This window comes from Parasteatoda tepidariorum, chromosome 7, assembly GCF_043381705.1.
Source record: "Parasteatoda tepidariorum isolate YZ-2023 chromosome 7, CAS_Ptep_4.0, whole genome shotgun sequence".
Taxonomy (NCBI): Eukaryota; Metazoa; Arthropoda; class Arachnida; order Araneae; family Theridiidae; genus Parasteatoda; species Parasteatoda tepidariorum.
The window spans coordinates 29,754,079-29,773,964 of record NC_092210.1 but is presented as its reverse complement, the minus strand read 5'-3'; the positions used below and the strand labels follow the sequence as shown (position 1 = coordinate 29,773,964).

General features: G+C 26.6%; 1 protein-coding gene across 1 annotated transcript in view; it reads right to left on the bottom strand.

Annotated features, from left to right (window-relative positions):
* The window catches only part of LOC107446818 (glutamate receptor ionotropic, kainate 2-like), a 104,498-nt gene that overhangs the window by 10,418 nt on the left and 74,194 nt on the right, over nt 1–19,886 (bottom strand). Inside the window, exons 9-13 of the mRNA XM_071183227.1 lie at nt 17,407–17,520; nt 11,169–11,375; nt 4,218–4,582; nt 2,969–3,167; nt 589–814 (exon numbers count right to left, since the gene is read on the bottom strand). Of these exons, the coding sequence (XP_071039328.1) occupies nt 589–814; nt 2,969–3,167; nt 4,218–4,582; nt 11,169–11,375; nt 17,407–17,520 (1,111 nt within the window). The remainder of the gene's footprint in view (nt 1–588; nt 815–2,968; nt 3,168–4,217; nt 4,583–11,168; nt 11,376–17,406; nt 17,521–19,886) is intronic.

The window sequence follows — 19,886 nt, the reverse complement described above, 5'->3', positions numbered from 1 at the left end:
CTGATCCAAACAACAATATAAAGCACCGACACTTCGGGTGCATCATTCGTAAAATCCACTTTTACAGTACAATATTAAACCGTAATGTTTACACTAATATTTAATTAATTCGAGTGATTCAGTGATTTTACGGTAGTTATTCCTGTAAAAATTACGGTATACCAGATTTCCTGTTCCACAACATATTTCGATAAAATGGATTTAACGGTAAAAGGTACCAGTACTCTGTTTCGGGTACTTTTTACCGTAATAAGATCCAGAATATTTTACAGTATACTTACTCAGTAAACGCTCATTTTAGTATCTGATTTCGTATGTTAAATACCCTCTGCAATAATTCACTAGATGATAAAAAGTTAAAGCCTAGAATCATAAAGATCGCATCTTAATACGAGGCTATCTAATGGACAAATTTAAGTTATTAAACTATTTTTTATTTTTTTATTTTGAGTTCTTTATAATAACATTATAAACGATAAAGATTTTAATTAACCATAACAAATCTAAATAATATAATAAATAATCTGTTTTTTTTTTGAACTTGCTTTTCAATGAATAAACTGAATTGAGGATGCAATTTAACTTTACCTTGAGGAGTTGCAATTCCGTACCCTTTTGTGTCAAGCAATCCATCAATTTGAGTCAGCTCACAATTTCTTTGTGTTTCATACTCAATAGACGTGGACTCCATCAAAAATGCATAATCCCCGGCTAAAACTCGTTGTTTTCCTTCTTTGTTTGATTTTGTAAATACTGACGGTCTGGCAGACTCCATAAATGACCACATTTTCTTATATACAGGAATTTCAGAGTTCTAAAAATTAAAAAAAAAAATACATACGTAGATATTAATTATTTGTATATTTGCAAATAAGAATAAAAAAATGCATTAAAAATATTGCATTAACATATCTGGCAAAAAGTATTTAGAAACATGTAAAAAATTTGCACAAATATTAAATACCAATACTTTGATCAAATTTTCATTACGACAGCTTTTTCTACCTCTACGAATTATGATTTTATTTTAAGTTAAAAAATGTTTTTATCTTACCTAATATTCCCGTATATTACTCACGATATAAAAATTAAGTAAAAGATTCATTTTTAATTTATTTTATTTAGAAATTTTAACCTTGCTGTTTTCTTGCATAATAAAACAATTTCTCTACACACTGTTCAATGAGAAAGTAAAAGTGGCTTATTTAGCCGAAAACTCTTCACAAACTTCAATGATCATTAAATTTGGAGCATGGAAATTTTTCAATCTTGTGCTTCAGAGTTAAGAGAAAAGTACATCTGCACATTTCTTAGATAATGTGGTACCTTTTTTAGAAAAAAAAATTAACATGTGTTTAGGTACAATTAATTTCACTAAAATATCAAAATAATAGGTTAAAACAACAAATATAAAATTTTGGAAAGGAAATATGTAAAATGGGAAAAATATGTCTCACACACATTGAAAAAGTACTTCAGGATTCAAAAATCCATTCTAGCCCTTCATAACATATCATAGATTATAGTATATATTCATATTATAATAGTATATATTTATCATATTATATATTATTATTAACTGAGATGTAATCATATGTAGTCTAAGATATATAAACATTTAAAATTTTGGCAAAAAAAACCTGTTTTTTTATCTGTAATTGAAATTGATATATTTCAACTAGTGTTGATGAAATTAGTTGAATGTAGTAAAACTTGATCTGATTGCATTTGGTTGAGAGAACTGGTGTTTTGTGATATTTCTGTTATTTCTGAATTCGATTATATTCTGATATTTCTGATAAATATTATTATTCTGATATTTCTGAAAAGAATATTTCTGTTTCACAATCTTATTTAAACAAATTTGGACAGCTGAGCTGTTCTTAAAGTTTTAGTAAAAGTGTCGGTCTAGAAAATGTCTAGACTGAAATATTTTGTTTTTAATGATTTGAAAAGAAATAAAAATTATTGCTGCAGTTTAACACTGTAATATCTGGTACAATAACTGAAAATATTTTATTCATGTTTAGTTTACAAGCATATCTTTAAAAAAAATTATGAATTAAAATATTTGATATTTTGTGTCATATTCATTTCTTAGGCCTATTAAATCATTAGTACTAAGCTCATAAACCTTAAAAGTTCGTAGTTGCGGTCTTGTTATCCTTTTTTATCACGGTGATTTAGTTAAATTTTCAATCTCTTCTCAAATTAATTCTTAGATTTATTGAGAATTATTATTTTATAGGTTAACATACATTTTTTTAATTTAATACAATGAGTAATAAAATACAACATATTATAAAATTATGTGCGTTAAGAAGCACAACATCTTTCATTTACTTGTTTCTGTCTTAGAAACACATAATACTAAGCTTCCTTTTTATTTACATTTTAGAAATACTACAATTTTAAATATATGTGCAATGGTTTTAAAATTTATATAAATTAAGATTAAGTTTATTTTTTATAATTCTAAATTGTTTGAAAATTTATTTGCGTCACTTTATGTAATATTGTGTTTGCAAGACAAAATGAAACTANATATATATAATGTCTGCCTGTGAATGCGTGTGTGTATGTGTACTTTATAGACTAATTAACAATCCAACCGAAATCGATGAAACTTAAGATACAGATAATTTGAATCACGAACACGAATCACGAGGAACGTCACTGTCGAAATTAGAACATTCCTTCTACGACGAACCGTTCGAGCGGGATGAGCAAAATATGAAGTAGAATTTTCTATTTTGTTAATCGCTAGCCATCGGTTAAAATTTAACTATTGACGAATCAATTTGTTTACATATTAAACACCTCTTATTTCATAAAAATGTACACGCTTCCTAAAATAATTAATTTTTTTCGATGAGAATTGTGAATGATTTAGTAGCACATTTGCCGCTCATAGAATATCAAAACTTATATTTCTGCTATCTATTCATACTTTACATTATATTCTCACCTTAAAAAATGATTTTGTTGATCCAGATTGCACGCATCCATATTGAATTTTAGTTTGCTTTGAAAGATCATCCGCATTTTCTATGGGTGATTTCATTCTCTCAACGGTAAGAAATGCAGCAAGATTTGCTGTATAAGATGATATCATTATCAGTGTAAAAAACCACCAAGTAGCAGCAACTACACGTGTAGAAGTTGCCCTGAAAAAAAGGTAATATCAAATATGTTGAAGATATTTAAATTTTTTAAGAACGTGAAAAGTATAAGAGAAATTAAATTACTAGCTACTGTATTAGTATCTCTAACATTTACATTTACGTAACAATTATAGAATAGTTACATTTTATTTTGCTTATATTTTAATGTTTCTTTTCACTTAAATGCTTAGTATCAATATTTGGAAAACTTAATTCTAATATTGCATCAATCATGTACTTTTTAGTTTTAGTCATTTTTAGGGAAACAAAACACTTACCGAAAATATTTAGTTATCATTATGATGAAAATTAAGGGCATTAATTCAAAAAACAAATATTTTCTTTGGATAAATGCTATAAAATGTCTAAATAATAAGTTACCTTAAAGGAATACGTTGCTTATTTCATTGAATGGTGAAACATTAGTTGCAAAATGTGTCAAAATAGTTCAATAATTTAATTGTATAGGACTAGGTGAAATATAAGTAACATTTTCAAATTATTTAGGAGAGAGTCTTTGGTTAAATCTGCATTAATTTCCCAGTAAAATGATTTTTTTGTTAATTGGGCTATTATCTAATAGCTATTCCAGAAACATTTAAAATACTTTTCTGGTAGCAATAGTAATTGAAGCAATTTTTTTTACGTTTGGTGAAAGCGATATCATTTCAATAATTTGTATACATTTTAATACTTATACATATAGGTTGCTTATATTTATCAGTACATGCACTGTAAAAATTACTGACATCCTGATTGCAGCCTCCACAAAACTCATTTTTACTCTAACCTTTTATACAGCTATTTTTACAGTAATATTCAATTGATTACAAAAATTCGGAAATTTTATAGTAAATATTACTGTTAAAATTACAGTATAACATATTTATTGTTTTGAATAAGTTTAAAGTAAAAATCAATTTTACGATAATAAGTACCGGTACTTTCTAATGCTCAGTATTTTTTTTACAGTGTAATCTGTCTTCAGTTGTTCTTTTATTATTCCGTATTAACGAGAATCAAAAGAAAATAAATATGTATGTTTGAACATACCTCGGTGTTAGCTCTGAGCTTTGCCTCATTAAAGATCCAACTGCAAACCATAGGCTATTTTGCATTGAGAAACAGTTTCTGCAAGCATGTATTGTGATACCCTGACAAGGATGAGGTTTCGCCCACTCATATGGACTAAACCTTGAAACACCATAGAGGAGCAGGCTCACGCTCATGTAGGCTGCTGCCATGTACATCCATACCTCCAGACTTAAGGGACGGAGAAACCAGAAAAGCTTAGGAACCTTGCGAGTTGGACGCCTGAACAATATACTTATCCCTAGATTCATAAAGGGCATTGTGAAATCAACAACTTGTTCTCTTTCGTATGTGATTGTAAAATCAGCAATGGCAAGATCAGCCTCCTATGAAAAAGGCATTTTATAAATATAATATGCAATAACGAAGAAAGCAAAAAATAAAGTGAATAAATAATTAGCGTACTGCAAGGTTGTGACATTTCAATTTAAAAAAATCTGGTTAATAAAAACGAAAATATATGGTTTTTAAACCATTAATTTAGTAATTTTTCCGTTCATATATTAACTGTTGACAGGAAATTATAGTTTTAAAAATTGTTTTTATTAGAATCCATCTTTTTAGAAAGAAATGCAAAATTGAAAAGTAAATTTCCCGAATAAAAGATTTTTATGTCATGCTTTTTAAGTTATAATAAAATTACCAAATTTTACTCTATTTACCAAATTTTATCACATGTTATAAAACCATATGCGTTTCTTAACTTTACCGAAATCATTACCAAAATGCTTAATTAACGATTACCGAGTTTTTTTGAGATCCCATAGAGCCATACACATGGTAAATTTTACCTTAATCTGGCAGTTTTGATCATTTGTTTTAATTTAGTGTATATAGTTTCTTAGGTGAGTCAAATATACCATTTAATTTTTAAAAACTGCTTGTTCCTTTTTTTCACATATTAGCATTAAATGAGTAAAACAAATAAGCATAATTCCTTTATTATATTTTTGTAATACAATTGTGCTTATTAATTATATGTGGTAGATTTATTTACTTGGAGGATTTAAATATTTTATTTAATTCCTGCAGTGACCCCATTTCTTAGTAAATCTTAGAAATCTAAATGTTAAATGGAAAATTAAAAATAATATTTATAATCTCATTATGTCACGATATATTTCCGCTTCAATGTTTTATTCATCTGCATTACCGCCCTAACCACGCGTATTACCCATTCAAATTTATATCACTCGTTCGTTATATGTTATGAAGATAACAAAGCATGCATTTACTAACTCATAAAAAAACAATGCATGTTACTCAGACAATTCAAGAGTAGAAATAAGCCTATTAATCTCTATTAAGAAAGACAGCATGATTTTTAAGAGGAAAACATTAGAAAATATTGGATCAATCACTGAAAAACAACTTGAATATAAGAACTATATTTTTATAAAGAATACAATAAATGAATAATAATATTAAATTTCAATTTACTAATTCCGCTTTATTCATTTGCCAGAAAAATGAATTTCTTGATTATTTCTAAATTTTAACACCAACTGTCGCACTTCAAGAAATGAAGTTAAGAGATGAATTACACAGTATTTTAAATACCACGTAATGAAAACATTTTTAAAACTATATCAAGAACCAATGCTTATAAAAATATTTTTATTACCGTTTGTTATATAACCCAGTTATATAACTATGAATGAACATGTAACCCCATTAAATCAGTATATGTAAGACTGAATAAATCAATGAAAGAAAACTTTGAACAAAAGAATGAGCTATACTTTGACATAAACTTCAATAATGAACACACACCGTATGGAGAAGTTTCTTGTCAAGTTAAATTAACGTTACTGTGATGTATGGCAGACTGTATATTTAGCGAAACTGCTTTATGTTTTCTACGTGCCATTTAAAGGAAAAGATACAGTAAAAAATAGGAAAAAGAAAACTTATTTATATAGGATAGGTAATTAACAATAGTTCTCACATTTTTCTTAGAAACTGATTAGATTCTTTACTCTCGAGGCATTTAAAGAGCGTTGCATTGAATAAGTTAATTGCAAAAATCTTCTTCACAGTTATTTTAAAGGTCATGTTTCTTCTAAATGCAACAGTCTATATGAAATAAATGGAATATTGAATAACTTGTGAATTGAAAAATCCAATTTTCCAATGAGAGAAAACTTTAAGACGTCTTTATTGATTTTCTTCCTTTTTAATTTTGTAAGGCCAGTCTTGCAGCATTTGTAATTTAAAAACTAAGATAACAAGAATTTATAATAATATAAATAGTTAAAGAAGTAGATAGTTTTTTATGCACTAAAGTTTGCAAAACTAGAACGTATAAAAAATTCAAATTTCTAAGTTATCGATATAAATTAATTTATAAAAAAAGAAGGAAAAAATATACTCAAAAATCTAAATAACCCCGTGCAATTCCTTAAGAAACTAAAACCATTTTAACTAGACAGTTTATATTTGAAGTTAGTCGGTGAAAATTTGCTCGAGTAACGAGTTTAAACGCCTTNTGGTTTTCAAACCATTAATTAAGTAATTTTTCCGTTCACATATTAACTGTTAACATGAAATTATAGTTATAAAAATTGTTTTTATTACCATCTTTTTAGAAAGAAATGCAGATTTGAAAAGTAAATTTACCGAATAAAGGATTTTTATGTCATCCTCTTAAAGTTATAATATAATTATCAAATTTTACTCTATTTACCAAATGTTATCCCTCGTTGTACAACCATATGTTCTTTTTAATTTTATCAAAATCATTACCAAAACGCTTCATTAACGATTATCGAGCTTTTTTGAGTTCCTGTAGAGCCATACACATGGTAAATTTTACCTCATTCTGGTAGTTTAGATCATTTGTTTTTATTTAGTCTATATAGTTTCTTAGGTGAGTCAAATATAACATGCCATTTTTAAAAACTGCTTGTTCCTTTTTCTCACATATTAGCATTAAATGAGTAAAAGAATAAGCATAATTCCTTTATTACATTTTTGCAATACAATTGTACTTATTTAATTATAAGTGGTAGATTTAATTACTTGGAGGATTTAAATATTTAATTTAATTTCTGCAATGACCCCATTTCTTAGTAAATCTTAGAAATCTGGAAGTTAAATTGAAAATAAAAAATAATATTTATAATATCATTATGCCTCGATATATTTCAGCTGCAATGTTTTATTCATCTTCTTTTTCCGGCCTAACCACGCGTATTACTCATTCAAATTTATATCACTCGTTCGTTATATGTTATTAAGATAACAAAGCATGCATTAACTAATTAATGAAAAAAACAATACTGTTGCTCACACAATTCACGAGAAGAAATATACCTATTAATCTCTATTTAGAAAGACAGTATGATTTTTAAGAAGAAAACATTAGAAAAAATGCAAGCTTTTTATGATCATACGAAATATTATTTTATTTTAATAAAGAATACAATAAATGAATAACAATATTAAATTACAATTTACCAATTCCGCTTGATTAGAAAAACGAATTTCTTAAATATTTCTAAATATTAACACAAACTGCCACACTTCAAGAAATGAATTTAAGAGATTAATTACAAAGTATTCTTAATACCGCGAAATGAAAACTTTTTTAAAACCATATCAAGAAACAACGGTTATGAAAATATTTTTATAACCGTTTGTTACATAACCCAGCTATATAACTATGAATGAACTTGTAACCCCATTAAATCAGTATATGTAAGACTGAATGAATCAATGAAGGAAAACTTTGAGCAAAAGAATGAGCTATACTTTGACATAAACTTCAATAATGAACATATACCGTATGGAGAAGGTTCTTGTCAAGTTAAATTAACGTTACTGTGATGTATGGCAGACTGTATATTTAACGAAACTGTTTAATGTTTTCTACGTGCCATTTAAAGGAAAAGATACAATAAAAAATAGAAAAAAGAAAACTTATTTATATAGGATAGGTAATTAACGATAGTTCTCACATTTTTCTCAGAAACTGATTATATTCTTTACCCTCGAGGCATTTAAAGACCGTTCCATTGAATAAGTTAATTACAAAAATCTTCTTTACAGTTATTTATGGGGTCATGTTTCTTCTAAATGCAACAGACTACATGAAATAAATGGAATATTGAATAACTTGTGAATTGAAAAATAAAATTTTCCAATGAGAGTAAACTTTAAGACGTCTTTATTGATTTTCTTCTTTTTTTAATTATGTAAGCCTGTCTTGCAGCATTTGTAATTTAAAAACTAAGATTACAAGAATTTATAATAATATAAATAGTTAAAGAAGTAGATAGTTTTTTATGCACTAAAGTTTGCAAAACTAGAACGTATAAAAAATTCAAATTTCTAAGTTATCGATATAAATTAATTTATAAAAAAAGAAGGAAAAAATATACTCAAAAATCTAAATAACCCCGTGCAATTCCTTAAGAAACTAAAACCATTTTAACTAGACAGTTTATATTTGAAGTTAGTCGGTGAAAATTTGCTCGAGTAACGAGTTTAAACGCCTTAAAAAAACTTTTTCAAAGTTAGGGAACGCTCTAAATAATCTGTAAGAGGTTGCTTAAATAATAAAAATTCATGTACTTACTACACCTAGCACTATGAGTACGTTATTTTAGGGTCCTTAGGCACTTTTTAAGATTTTAGAGTGGTGCTCTCAACCCTTAAAAACTATGCTTTCAGCAAGCATTAACAACTTACGAAAATCTCATACGAAGGGTTTATTGTATTTCAGCGATTTTTTTTTGTGTTAAAATTATAATACTCGGAAAATTTCTCAACAAGTTTTAACAGTTTGAGGAAATAAGAAAGTGAAAAATAAATAGAAAAAGTTATTACTTGGTTTCGGCTTTGATTAAATATCACACGGATTAGATATGAAAAAAATAAATAAAGAAAATAAAAGAGTGATGACAAACCATTTTTTATATTAACAACAAACAAATTTTACTGTAAAGTATACTTGAATATAAAAAATATAACTTTACTGTAAAGTTACAATACAATATTCCCATAAAGTTTTTAAACAGGTAAGGTATGTTATTTTATTTATTATATCACACTAAATTGATAATAGTAAATTCAAAACATACAACCAATTTACAATGCTCAAAATACTGACTGTTTTCATAATTTAAAAATGGCGACATTTTTGTTAAAATTATTAGCTAATCCATTCCCAATGTATTTGTGTCGAAGCTACTTATGGATAAATACAGCAAGGAATTTTGTACAAAATTCCTTGCTGTATTTGCTGTATATTCAAAATTTGATATGTATTAAATACATTTGGATTTTTATAATTTACGTATGACGAGAATATCCCAATTTAAGCTAAATAAAAAAAGTACTTTATTAAAATTAATTTGATGTAGCTAAATATCTAGTTTTACCCGGTGAAAACAATTCCGGTAAAATTACTGTACTGCATGATAATGACATTGCTTGTAAAAATAGATAAATTAAAAAAAAGCAGTTTTGGTTAATAAAATCGAAATATACAGTCTTTATATCTCTAATTTGGTAAATTTTCCTTTCATATGATAACAGTTGACCGGAAATTTTGTCGTCAAAATTAAAGTTCTTATTACTACAAACATAGTTAACAAAATACCGTACATAAAAGTACATTTAACCCGAATAAATGGTTTGTATTGTATGCTTTAAGGTATTATGATAAGCTAACAAAATTTTAACAGTCACCAAATTTTATCTCGTGGTATAAACCCATATTTTATTGCTAATTTTAGTAAAAGTCATTATCTCATTCATTCATCGCTTCGGCAAAAAAACCGAGCTTTTTTCTGTTCTCATATAACCAGAAATAAGGTGAATTTTTATCATATTCTGGAAATTTTGACCATGCCTTTCGTCTCAGAGTGGCCGTAATATAACACGCATTCTTATAAATTTCCAAATGATGCAAAGCATTAAATTACATTTTTAATTTAAAATAAAACATAATTTTTAGTCATTAAATTATATTCTTAGAATTTTAAAAAAAAGTGGAATTTTTTTGGTTTCTGAAATAGTACTTTAAATAAAAATCTTAAAAATAACATAAACTATCTACTAATTGTTCCTTTTGTTATCTGACAAACAATAAATGTCGTTAATAATGAAATTAGTCAAGCTATTCTACTAAAAAAAGGACAATAAATAAAAAAAATCTTTCTAAAAAGACTAAAATGGAAATTAACTGGATTGTCGGGAGACTTTTTCTTCTGAATAAATACCATAATAAGGGTGCCATTTTTGTTCTTATGTCTTAAATTAAAATTCAGTAAATTAGAAAAATCAAAAAATTAAGAATTGGGGAATAATAGGGATAAGAATAGGAGGCATTATACTCTCAAACAGTTCGATTTTTTAATCAAATCTTAATTGTATAATTTGATGTTTTACGTGTTAGTTTATTTCTTATAACAGTTTATAAATTTCTTTAGTGTTAAATGAATTTGCTTTTAGATTATTTTATATATTATAGTTTTATCAAAAGTTCTTAATGCTTTGCAAAATTATCCATACTAACACGTAAATGAATAAAAATAGGATAATATGTACGATTTTAGCTACTAGAGAAACGTAATTTTAATAAGCAAAGTCTGTTAAATCCGTAAAATATGTATTTTTGTGATTATTAAAAATGTAGATGTGTTTTCAATACATAAAATAACATTGTTTAACAAAAATGTATGCAACCGTAATAAAATATCGTATATCATAATAAAAGTGTTTGCAATTACATCTCGGATAAATTTTCAAGCAAAAATCTGTTTTTGTAAGGACTAAGTCTTGTCTCAAAATAGTACGAAGAAAATTTCTGTTGAGTACGTATTTATTGCTAATGCAACTAAACTAAAAGAACAACCGCAAAACATAAGAGTTACAAAAAAAGATTTTATTGTAAAAAAATCTTACCCTATCCATCAGCTCCCGAACCATCCCATTCCACTCGTTTCGATCATTTCTTGTTCCGTAAGATCCATCACGTACTAGGCGAAGCTCAAACTTAAATCCTAAAATATTTGACATTTCTTTTAAAAGATCCACACAAAATCCCTCATATTGTTCATTGTTTCCTTTGGTTTGTTTGTCTGGTTTCTTAACCATCATATATGGTGGATTCTAAAAACAAATATTAGATTAAGAAATTTAAGAATAGTTCATATTTTTAGCATTTAAAAGCATGCATTATCTTATTATAGGGGTTGAAAAGTCAAACCACGAGTTTATATTTGGCACTAAAAGGTCAGCTATTGAGTCTTATTATTATGAATTTATTTCAACATACAAGTGAATTCTTGCAACTAGGCTTAAAATAAACAAACTCGTTGGAAGAATTGTAGAGTAAAACTAATTTATATTCGCTTATTGTTAATACGAGTGAATATTTTTTCAAATTACAAAAAAAATTATTTCAGTTGCTTAATTATACGAATGATGCCAGAACCATTCAATTTATTGCATTCCTTCGGAAACATAAATAAAATAATCATAAATAAAAATAATCATTTTATGCAAGGAATGAACTAGGAAACTGTTTTAATCAGAGTACTCACTAAAGCCCGTATTATCCTGTTGCACAATGCAAAACAAATTGTAAACTCAGAACGCTAATGCACTCAGAACTCACTTTCTTAGAACTGAGAATGCACTAACTTGACGCGTAAAAAAGCAGTTTAATAAAATATATAAAACTTTGCTTTTTGTTTAAAATTTGCAGAATTCGGTTGCAAAATATTGTCAACAAAAAAAAACACTGATCAAAGATATTTGAGTATTCTGGGAAAAGAGAAACATCTAATGCAATTACAATTAGTGCGATTATTTCGCAATAAAAATTAATAATATTAATTGCAATGTTACAAAACTACAGTATTTGAATTCAGTGCAAAGTTGGTTCCCTGTTTAATTGCATCGCTTTACACCACAGTGTTTTTTCCTGAAATTCCTTAGAATGTTTAAAGTGTTTTATTTTTATTTTTTTGAAATTGGGGAACAGGATTCGAAAACCAGTAATGGCTGGTCGAGACGAAATCCGCATCCGGCTTGCATCGACCACAATGCTGATGTAAAATATCCTGAGTGGTAAATGGATCACTGGTTAGACTCCCCTAGCCGTCACAGTGACCGAGAGACACTTTCGTGGTTTTCCTCGCAAATGCGAGTAATTGCATCAAAAATCCTCCACGAAGGCAAAATTTCTCCCGATACTTGAGTCATCCCGAAGTTCCCTTGTCTTCAGGATTGGGTTCAAAATTACAAAGTTACGAAGTTGAACATTAGTTGTCGTAAATTCAAAAATTGGGTCGGTCGTTCAACGACAGTTATAATATAGAATAGAATAAAATTCTTCGCTTTTCTGGAGAGAGAAAATCGTTGATAAATATTAGAATGACGATATTTTAAAATACTATAGTTATACGCATGAAAAAAAAACTCAACATCTTGAAGTCGAATGTCATTTTCTAGATTCAGATAGTTTCAGATAGGTCTACTTTTGTTCAATTTTGAGTTAATAATTTCAAAAATCTTATAAGTGAGTGCTTTTCTTAAATTTTCTGATATGTAATGCCCTTTGTTTGGTAATAGAAAAGAAACTGAAGGACATATGATTTGCATAAACAGGAAAGAAAAGCTAACAAAATTTCTTCAATAATTAGAGTCTGATTAATGTTCAAATAAACCATTTATATAATATTAATAGTATAATACCAAACAGATATTTATTTCACTACATAAATATTTATGTTTAGTTAAAACATTACCAATATTTTAGTATAGCAAAACAAAGTTATATTCTTCTTAGGTCATTTGAAAATGTATGTAATAGTATTTATATAAATGATATCAATTGTTAAAAAGTGTCAAGAACTTCAACGGGTATATTCAGCACTGTTATAGGTTTTTTTATTTTTGAATTTTACCTACTTAATTTATCTAATATTTAACCCACATATTTTGGTAAGAATGGTTCGATTCTATCTGAAATTCAACGCTTAATATTTTTGTGAAACGTACATGCGAAACGTATATGTTAGCTAGTAGCAGCGAGCAGTTACATTATATAATTATGTCCAGCATCATAACAAACTAATTAATCAATTTAACATAACTTAAAATCACCGTTATTTCTCCAAGTTAACTCAAAACATCAAATAGTCCTTCATCAGTTTTTTACTGAAATTGCAACTTGATCTCTAAATCCAATGTCAATGTTTAGATAAAAAAAAAAGGAAACGAATAAAAATGTTACTGCAGGAAATTGAACCCGGAAGAAAACGGAAGTTAGAGATCTCAAACAAAACAATTCCAGGAGCATAATCGATTGCTTGATGGATAACCAATTGGTTGTCGTCTTCTAATCTCGGTTTCCAATCTCAAAAAGTTTAGTTTTTTTTCTTCTTCTTCTGCCATTGGAACACTACCGAAGCGCAAGAACACGGATAGGGAGCTAAAGAAATACCCCTGCGGAGTTTCAGCGATTTCTGATGTTGAGATAGATAAAAACATTAACCAACAGATTGCTCTTTTCTAGACAATGCCGTTCTGAGAACTCGAAGAGAGAAATACTGAAGTAGTGGTACTCGCAATCGAATGAGATAGAACAGGTCACTAAATCAATGATCAAATTGATTTTGCTCTCGGTTTTTTCGGAAAGGGAGAAATAACGTTGTCACTTCATTGAAAGCTGGTCGTTAAGAATTTATATCTTATAGTGGTTTTCTGTCACGTTAAGATTTATACTTGATGTATATTCAAGTAGAAATAACGTTTAAAAATCAGAAATCTGATTCTATCTACTATCTATCTATCTCTCTCTCTATATATATATATTTATATATTTAAAAGTTTTTACAGGTTTGGGAAATAAAATTGGCTGGCACGATTGAACAAAAAAAAANATTCACGCCGGTAAGTTTGATTTCCTATTACATTTTTCTTTTATTTCATGATTTTTTTCAAAATAAGGTTTTTTGCGATATCGACACATATAAAGAATAATTTTTATCTTAGGATAATTATTCTTTATTCAGAAATATCGCATTATTTATGGCAATTAGATGTGTCTTGACAACGACTATTTGCTTATACCATTCTTGTTTCTCTACCATTTAGTTTTTTATTTTTATTTTATTCATGTTTTTCATGTTAATTTGTGTATATATATATATATATATATATATTGACAGATAGATAGATAGATATGTCCGCCCTTTATTAAGACCCCCCATTAGTGCTACAATTCCAATATTCCATTATAATAATTACTACATTGAGTACCGTTTTCTGCTGTTCCATGGGCTAAATGAAACTTAACTGCCCCTTTATACCATCCGAACAGAACCATTCATTTTAATATAGCAAACAAAATTTTATAATTTTTTTTTAATTCCCAGAAAGCAAACTAAAAACATGTATGGAGAAATTCCATGGGCTAAATGAAAATTTACTGCTCCTTTATAACATCCGAACAGAACCATTCATTGAAATATAGCGAACAAAGTTTTATAAATTTTTTTTAATTCCCTAAAAGCAAACTAAAAACATGTATTTAGAAATTTTGCGCTTTCAAAGCTAACATTTCTCCATTTGCAACAACAAGTTAATGGGTAACAAAAGTCACCCGAAAATTATTCAAACCACTTTTTCCTTTTGATTTACCGCTCAATAAACACAGGAGCCATCTTGAAAGAAGAAAGAGGGACAGGAGCACTAAATTTGGTATCTGTTAAAACAAATAGCAAATGAGTGAATTTTTCAAAAAAAGATGGGGCAATTAGAATAAAAATTGAAACTCTGTTAAACAAATTATTATACTTTTTTTTTAAATAGTTCAACTTATTATTGTTTGTTATATTTTCTAGAAATTTGTGCAACCGCGAAAAAGAAAATGATTCCTTCAAGTAGACGCCAGCTTTATTTAAAACGAATGGTTTTTCATATTTCAGGCATACGTAACCAGTTTCAAACTCATCTTAAATGTTGGAAATTTTTTGATTTAACTAATGTCCTATGTTGCGAGTAAAAGAAAACTAAACGAACATCTTACACTTTCAGTAGCACAGAAACCAACCCCAAAAAAACAATTTCAGTTTCTTTGGAAGCATCAGAGTTTAGTTTAAATAATACAATATCATCTATTAATTCCATAATTCTATTAATAATTGCTTTTCTTTAATGAAAAACTCTTGCGAAAGCAAAATTTACTAAGCGAATTCGACATCTGTTTTGATTGATGCAAGTCTTCATTTCCACATAACCTCGATTTTTGATTTTTTTAAAAATTACTAGAACCTTGCGCGCACTGCAAAATATACCGACTGGATTTTTAAAAGCACCGTAAAATCCATTTTTCCTGTGCACGTTATGGAAGCAAAAATCTAATGTACGTTAATTTTAACAGTATAATTATTGTAAAATCACTAAATCACTTTGATTGAAGAAATATTACTGTAAAAATTGCGGTATGATATTTTACGGTAAAAAACGATTTTATGGTAAAATAAATTGTTGTAATCCTAATATGATCCAGAATTTTTTTCAGTGTATAAGTGTAACGCAATTTACATTCAAATAGATTCTTTGAATTGAAAACAAAAAGAAAAGAATATGCATTTGTTATCAGTCCATGTGTCTGAGAATACAATTGCCTAAACTTTGAAGACAAACAATTTCTTAACCTTAAAATATAGTTTAATAGTTTATATTTGAATACATTATTTGTTATACAAACATATTTAATATTTAGATAAAATTTTACTAGCAAAGATATATGACTGTCGGAAAATATAATTTACTAATCAATTATCTGAACTAAAGAGTTTTTGAATCGAAAATAAACATATAAAGCAATTTTCTTTATTACATCGCTAAACTCAACTAGAGATTTATTTCGCACAAAGCTGAAAAAAAATCGTTAAAAAATTGGTGAATAGACGTGTTAGGAAACAATAGAAATCATTTCGCTTTCATTCTCCATTGGACATAAATTCTATTAGTAAGTACAAACCATTAATCATCCGTATCTGTTAGTGGGAAATGTCATACGCTTCCCTAATGTTTATTACCTACTTGGAAAAATGATGAGAATAAGATGCAATCAATTTTTCCTTTGGCCGTTAGAAAAGTATTTTCATTCTTTTCTAGATGACTTTTCTTCGTCAATTTTTATTTCTCATTCATAATTTCTTCCCTGCTGTGAGCACTTGCTATTAAATAATTTAGCAAAAAGCCTCTTCTCCAATTTATAACATTTATTGACTTTTACATGATTACTCACAAGCGTTAATAATTCCTGTAATATTGATATTTTCTATGAAGATGTTTAAATATAAGCTTTTCAACTTTGCATATAACAGTTTATAACTGTCATTGAAAGGGCCACTAAGAAAAAGATAATTAAACAGTTATTAGAACAAATTAGAATAATGTATTTAAAAAAATTATTTGTGGGAAAAAAAGTGTTTAGGAAAGCAAATTTTTACATAGTCATGCTCTTTGGCTAGAATGTAATTTCGATAAAACCAAAGCTCTTTCCACCCCTTTTATTTCAGATCATCTAGATGTTCAGAAATTTTGTTTCATATATGTGAATATTGATTCCCTAATTAACGACCTGAATTACTCATCTCTTCACCACAACGCTTGGAAATGCTCTCTGCCCTGATTTACCTCTCTCAGCTCCCGCCATTTTTCTAATGTGTTTCACCAGTATTTTATTATTTTTTTTCGTTGGAAACTTTATATTCTTTATTTCTAAGTTGTTTTACATTTTCTCATTTCCATTTCATGTGTCTTGAGAATGGGTGACAGTTTTTAAATTGCTTGAAACATGTTAACTTTTTCCCTGTAATAATCTTTGAAGCAAATTAAGTTTTTAAATCATAAACAGCAAAACCTTACTATTTAATGAATAATGTCACAAATGTATTTCCATTATAAATGTAGCTTTTAAGTTGCACTTTATCTGTAAGATAGTTTCATCAATGTCTCTGAGAAAATATAAAGATTTTTTTCTTATTCTAAAATATTAAAAAAAAAACTTTGTCTTGAATCTTTGCTTTGCTTCTTATAAAATGCAATATTTCATGCGTCTAACTATTATTTTTCGTAATCAATTAAAAGATAAAGAATATTGGTTTTTCAAACTTACAAGAATTGTTGTTACTTTGAGAGTTCTGTTCTTCAGAGATTGAATAACTTCAGAATAAGCGACCGTATAGTTCCACGTGAAGTGCAGACCTTTTGAGGAGTCCCAAACACCAACCTGAACAGAGAAAATAAAAATAATTTTTTTATAAAAGAAGAAGAAAGTTTGAATTAAAGTATTGTACCTTGAACCAAGGAAATCATCAGCAGGGGGAGTAATTTGTATCTTTTCATTCCATGCATTTGATTTCTTTAACAGGCACAATCTTCTGACCTTTCTTAAGCATGACACTGAGGTTAAGTACATCTTATTTTAATTTTATTTTTATTATTTTTCTTTAAATTTTATTTTTACTTTATTTTTATTTATTTTATTGCATTTCTGTTTTTTTTAATTTTATTTTTATTTATATTTCATTTTATTTTATTTTTACTTTATTATTATCTCATTTTTATTTTGTTTTTATTGTATTTATGTTCCATTTTTATTTCATTTTTTTTATTTTTTATTATTATTTTATTTTTATTTTATCATTATTTTATTTTCATTTTATTTTTAATTTATTCTTACTGTATTTTTACTATATTGAACTATATTTACTATACTGTATTTTTACTATATTTTATTTTATTTTAATATTATTTTTATTGTATTTTTGCTTTATTTTTATTTTATTTTGTTTTAATTTTAATTTTGTTTTACGCTTATTTTAATTTTATTCTTAATTTACTTTTATTTTATTTTATTTTTACTCTATTTATTTTTATTTTTTATTTTTATTTTTTTATTACATTTTTCTTCTACTTTTTTACATTTATTTGCTTTTATTTTATTTTATTTTATTTTATTTTATTTTATTTTATTTTATTTTATTTCATTTTATTTTATTTTATTTTTTATTTATTTTTTATTTTTTTAAATTTTTTTTTATTTTATCTTATTTGTTTTTATTTTATTTTATTTTTACTTTATTTATTATATTTTTTTCTTCTTACTACCAGCAATTTTTCCAAATACATTCCTTTAGTTTAAAAAAATATTCATTATTATTTCATTATTATAAATAAGTAATAATTTATTATTTGCCCGTTTAAAACTATCCGGTACGTTTGCTTATCTAAAATCGAAGTATCATTTCCCATTGAAGGGAAATGAATTTCTCGTGGAAACAAATTGCCAAATATTTTTAAGCGTTAAAAACTATTTATTTTCGTTTTGAAAACCAATTTTTTTTAAATTTATGAATCAGTACATTAGTAGACGAATTGTATCGCTAAATTCTGATAATCAAAAAGAAACTCAAAAGAACTTTGAAATGTATGCCATTTTTAAATAAAAGTTATGATACTAATTAAAACCAGAAAAAGGAAATACATTTAGTTTGATATAAAGTCTAAGTTTCTTTACATCTGAATAATATATAACACATTCTATACATTGTATGTTTATCAAGCATATATATTTATAATAAATAATTTTAAATTAACTATTTGTAAAATATATATTTTTAATATTTCCATTTGATTACGTGAATGCCTTATATTTTATTTTAATTTTTGCCTAAAACTTAAAATTTAAATTTCATGCAAGATAATTTCTATTCGTAACTGAAATTTTCCCTCTGTTAGTTTGGCTGTTTATATATTACTTATCTTTGTTTGGTATTAATTAAATAAAGTAATGTAAAATTCATAAATATAATATTTTCTAGTCTAGCTTTTTTTATACGTTTCGTTATTCATTTCGAATAACAATCTGCAAAATGAGTAAATTTTGTTTTAAGGAAAATAAACTGAAGCGTAAAATTCAACTCAGTTTTTCATAATATTTAATTTCAGAAGATGTTTAAAACGATATTTTCTGCTTTTACCGAATTAATGTTTGGTAAAATTGTTATTCATTAATTACTAATGCTTGTCTAATGAAATTTAATTTAGCAAAATATTTTAATTTTTCTTAATTGCTTATTCAGTCAATTTAGATTTATTTTAATTTATAACAACAGCAAACGTATTTTGAGTACTTCAGTGCTTCATGAAATGGAGATAATAATCTTAGAAAATATCACTCTAAAACAAAATTTAAAAAATTTATATTTTACTTAAGTGATCTAATTAATAATTTTAATTATTTTTTTTTAATGGAAACGAATTTTTATAATGTTAGTTTTATAAAATTAAAAATAATGGATAGCATGAAATAGAAAATAATTTATTAGTTATGTTATTTCAAAATTATAATTTATTCACTCTGATATGACTTTTTTCATGAAGAGACAGTTCGGCAGCTTGCAGACGAATGATTTCGAATTGGACAGGTTTATTTTATCCCTCGTCTTTATTTGATGTAACTTAAATATCTATCTCCTCCTATCCTTTATTTGATTCCTTGATTCGTCTTGTTCCACAAAATAGCACGCGCATGTAAAAGCAAAACAAACAAAAAATGAATAAATAATAAATTATTAATTTTTCAAACGCTCC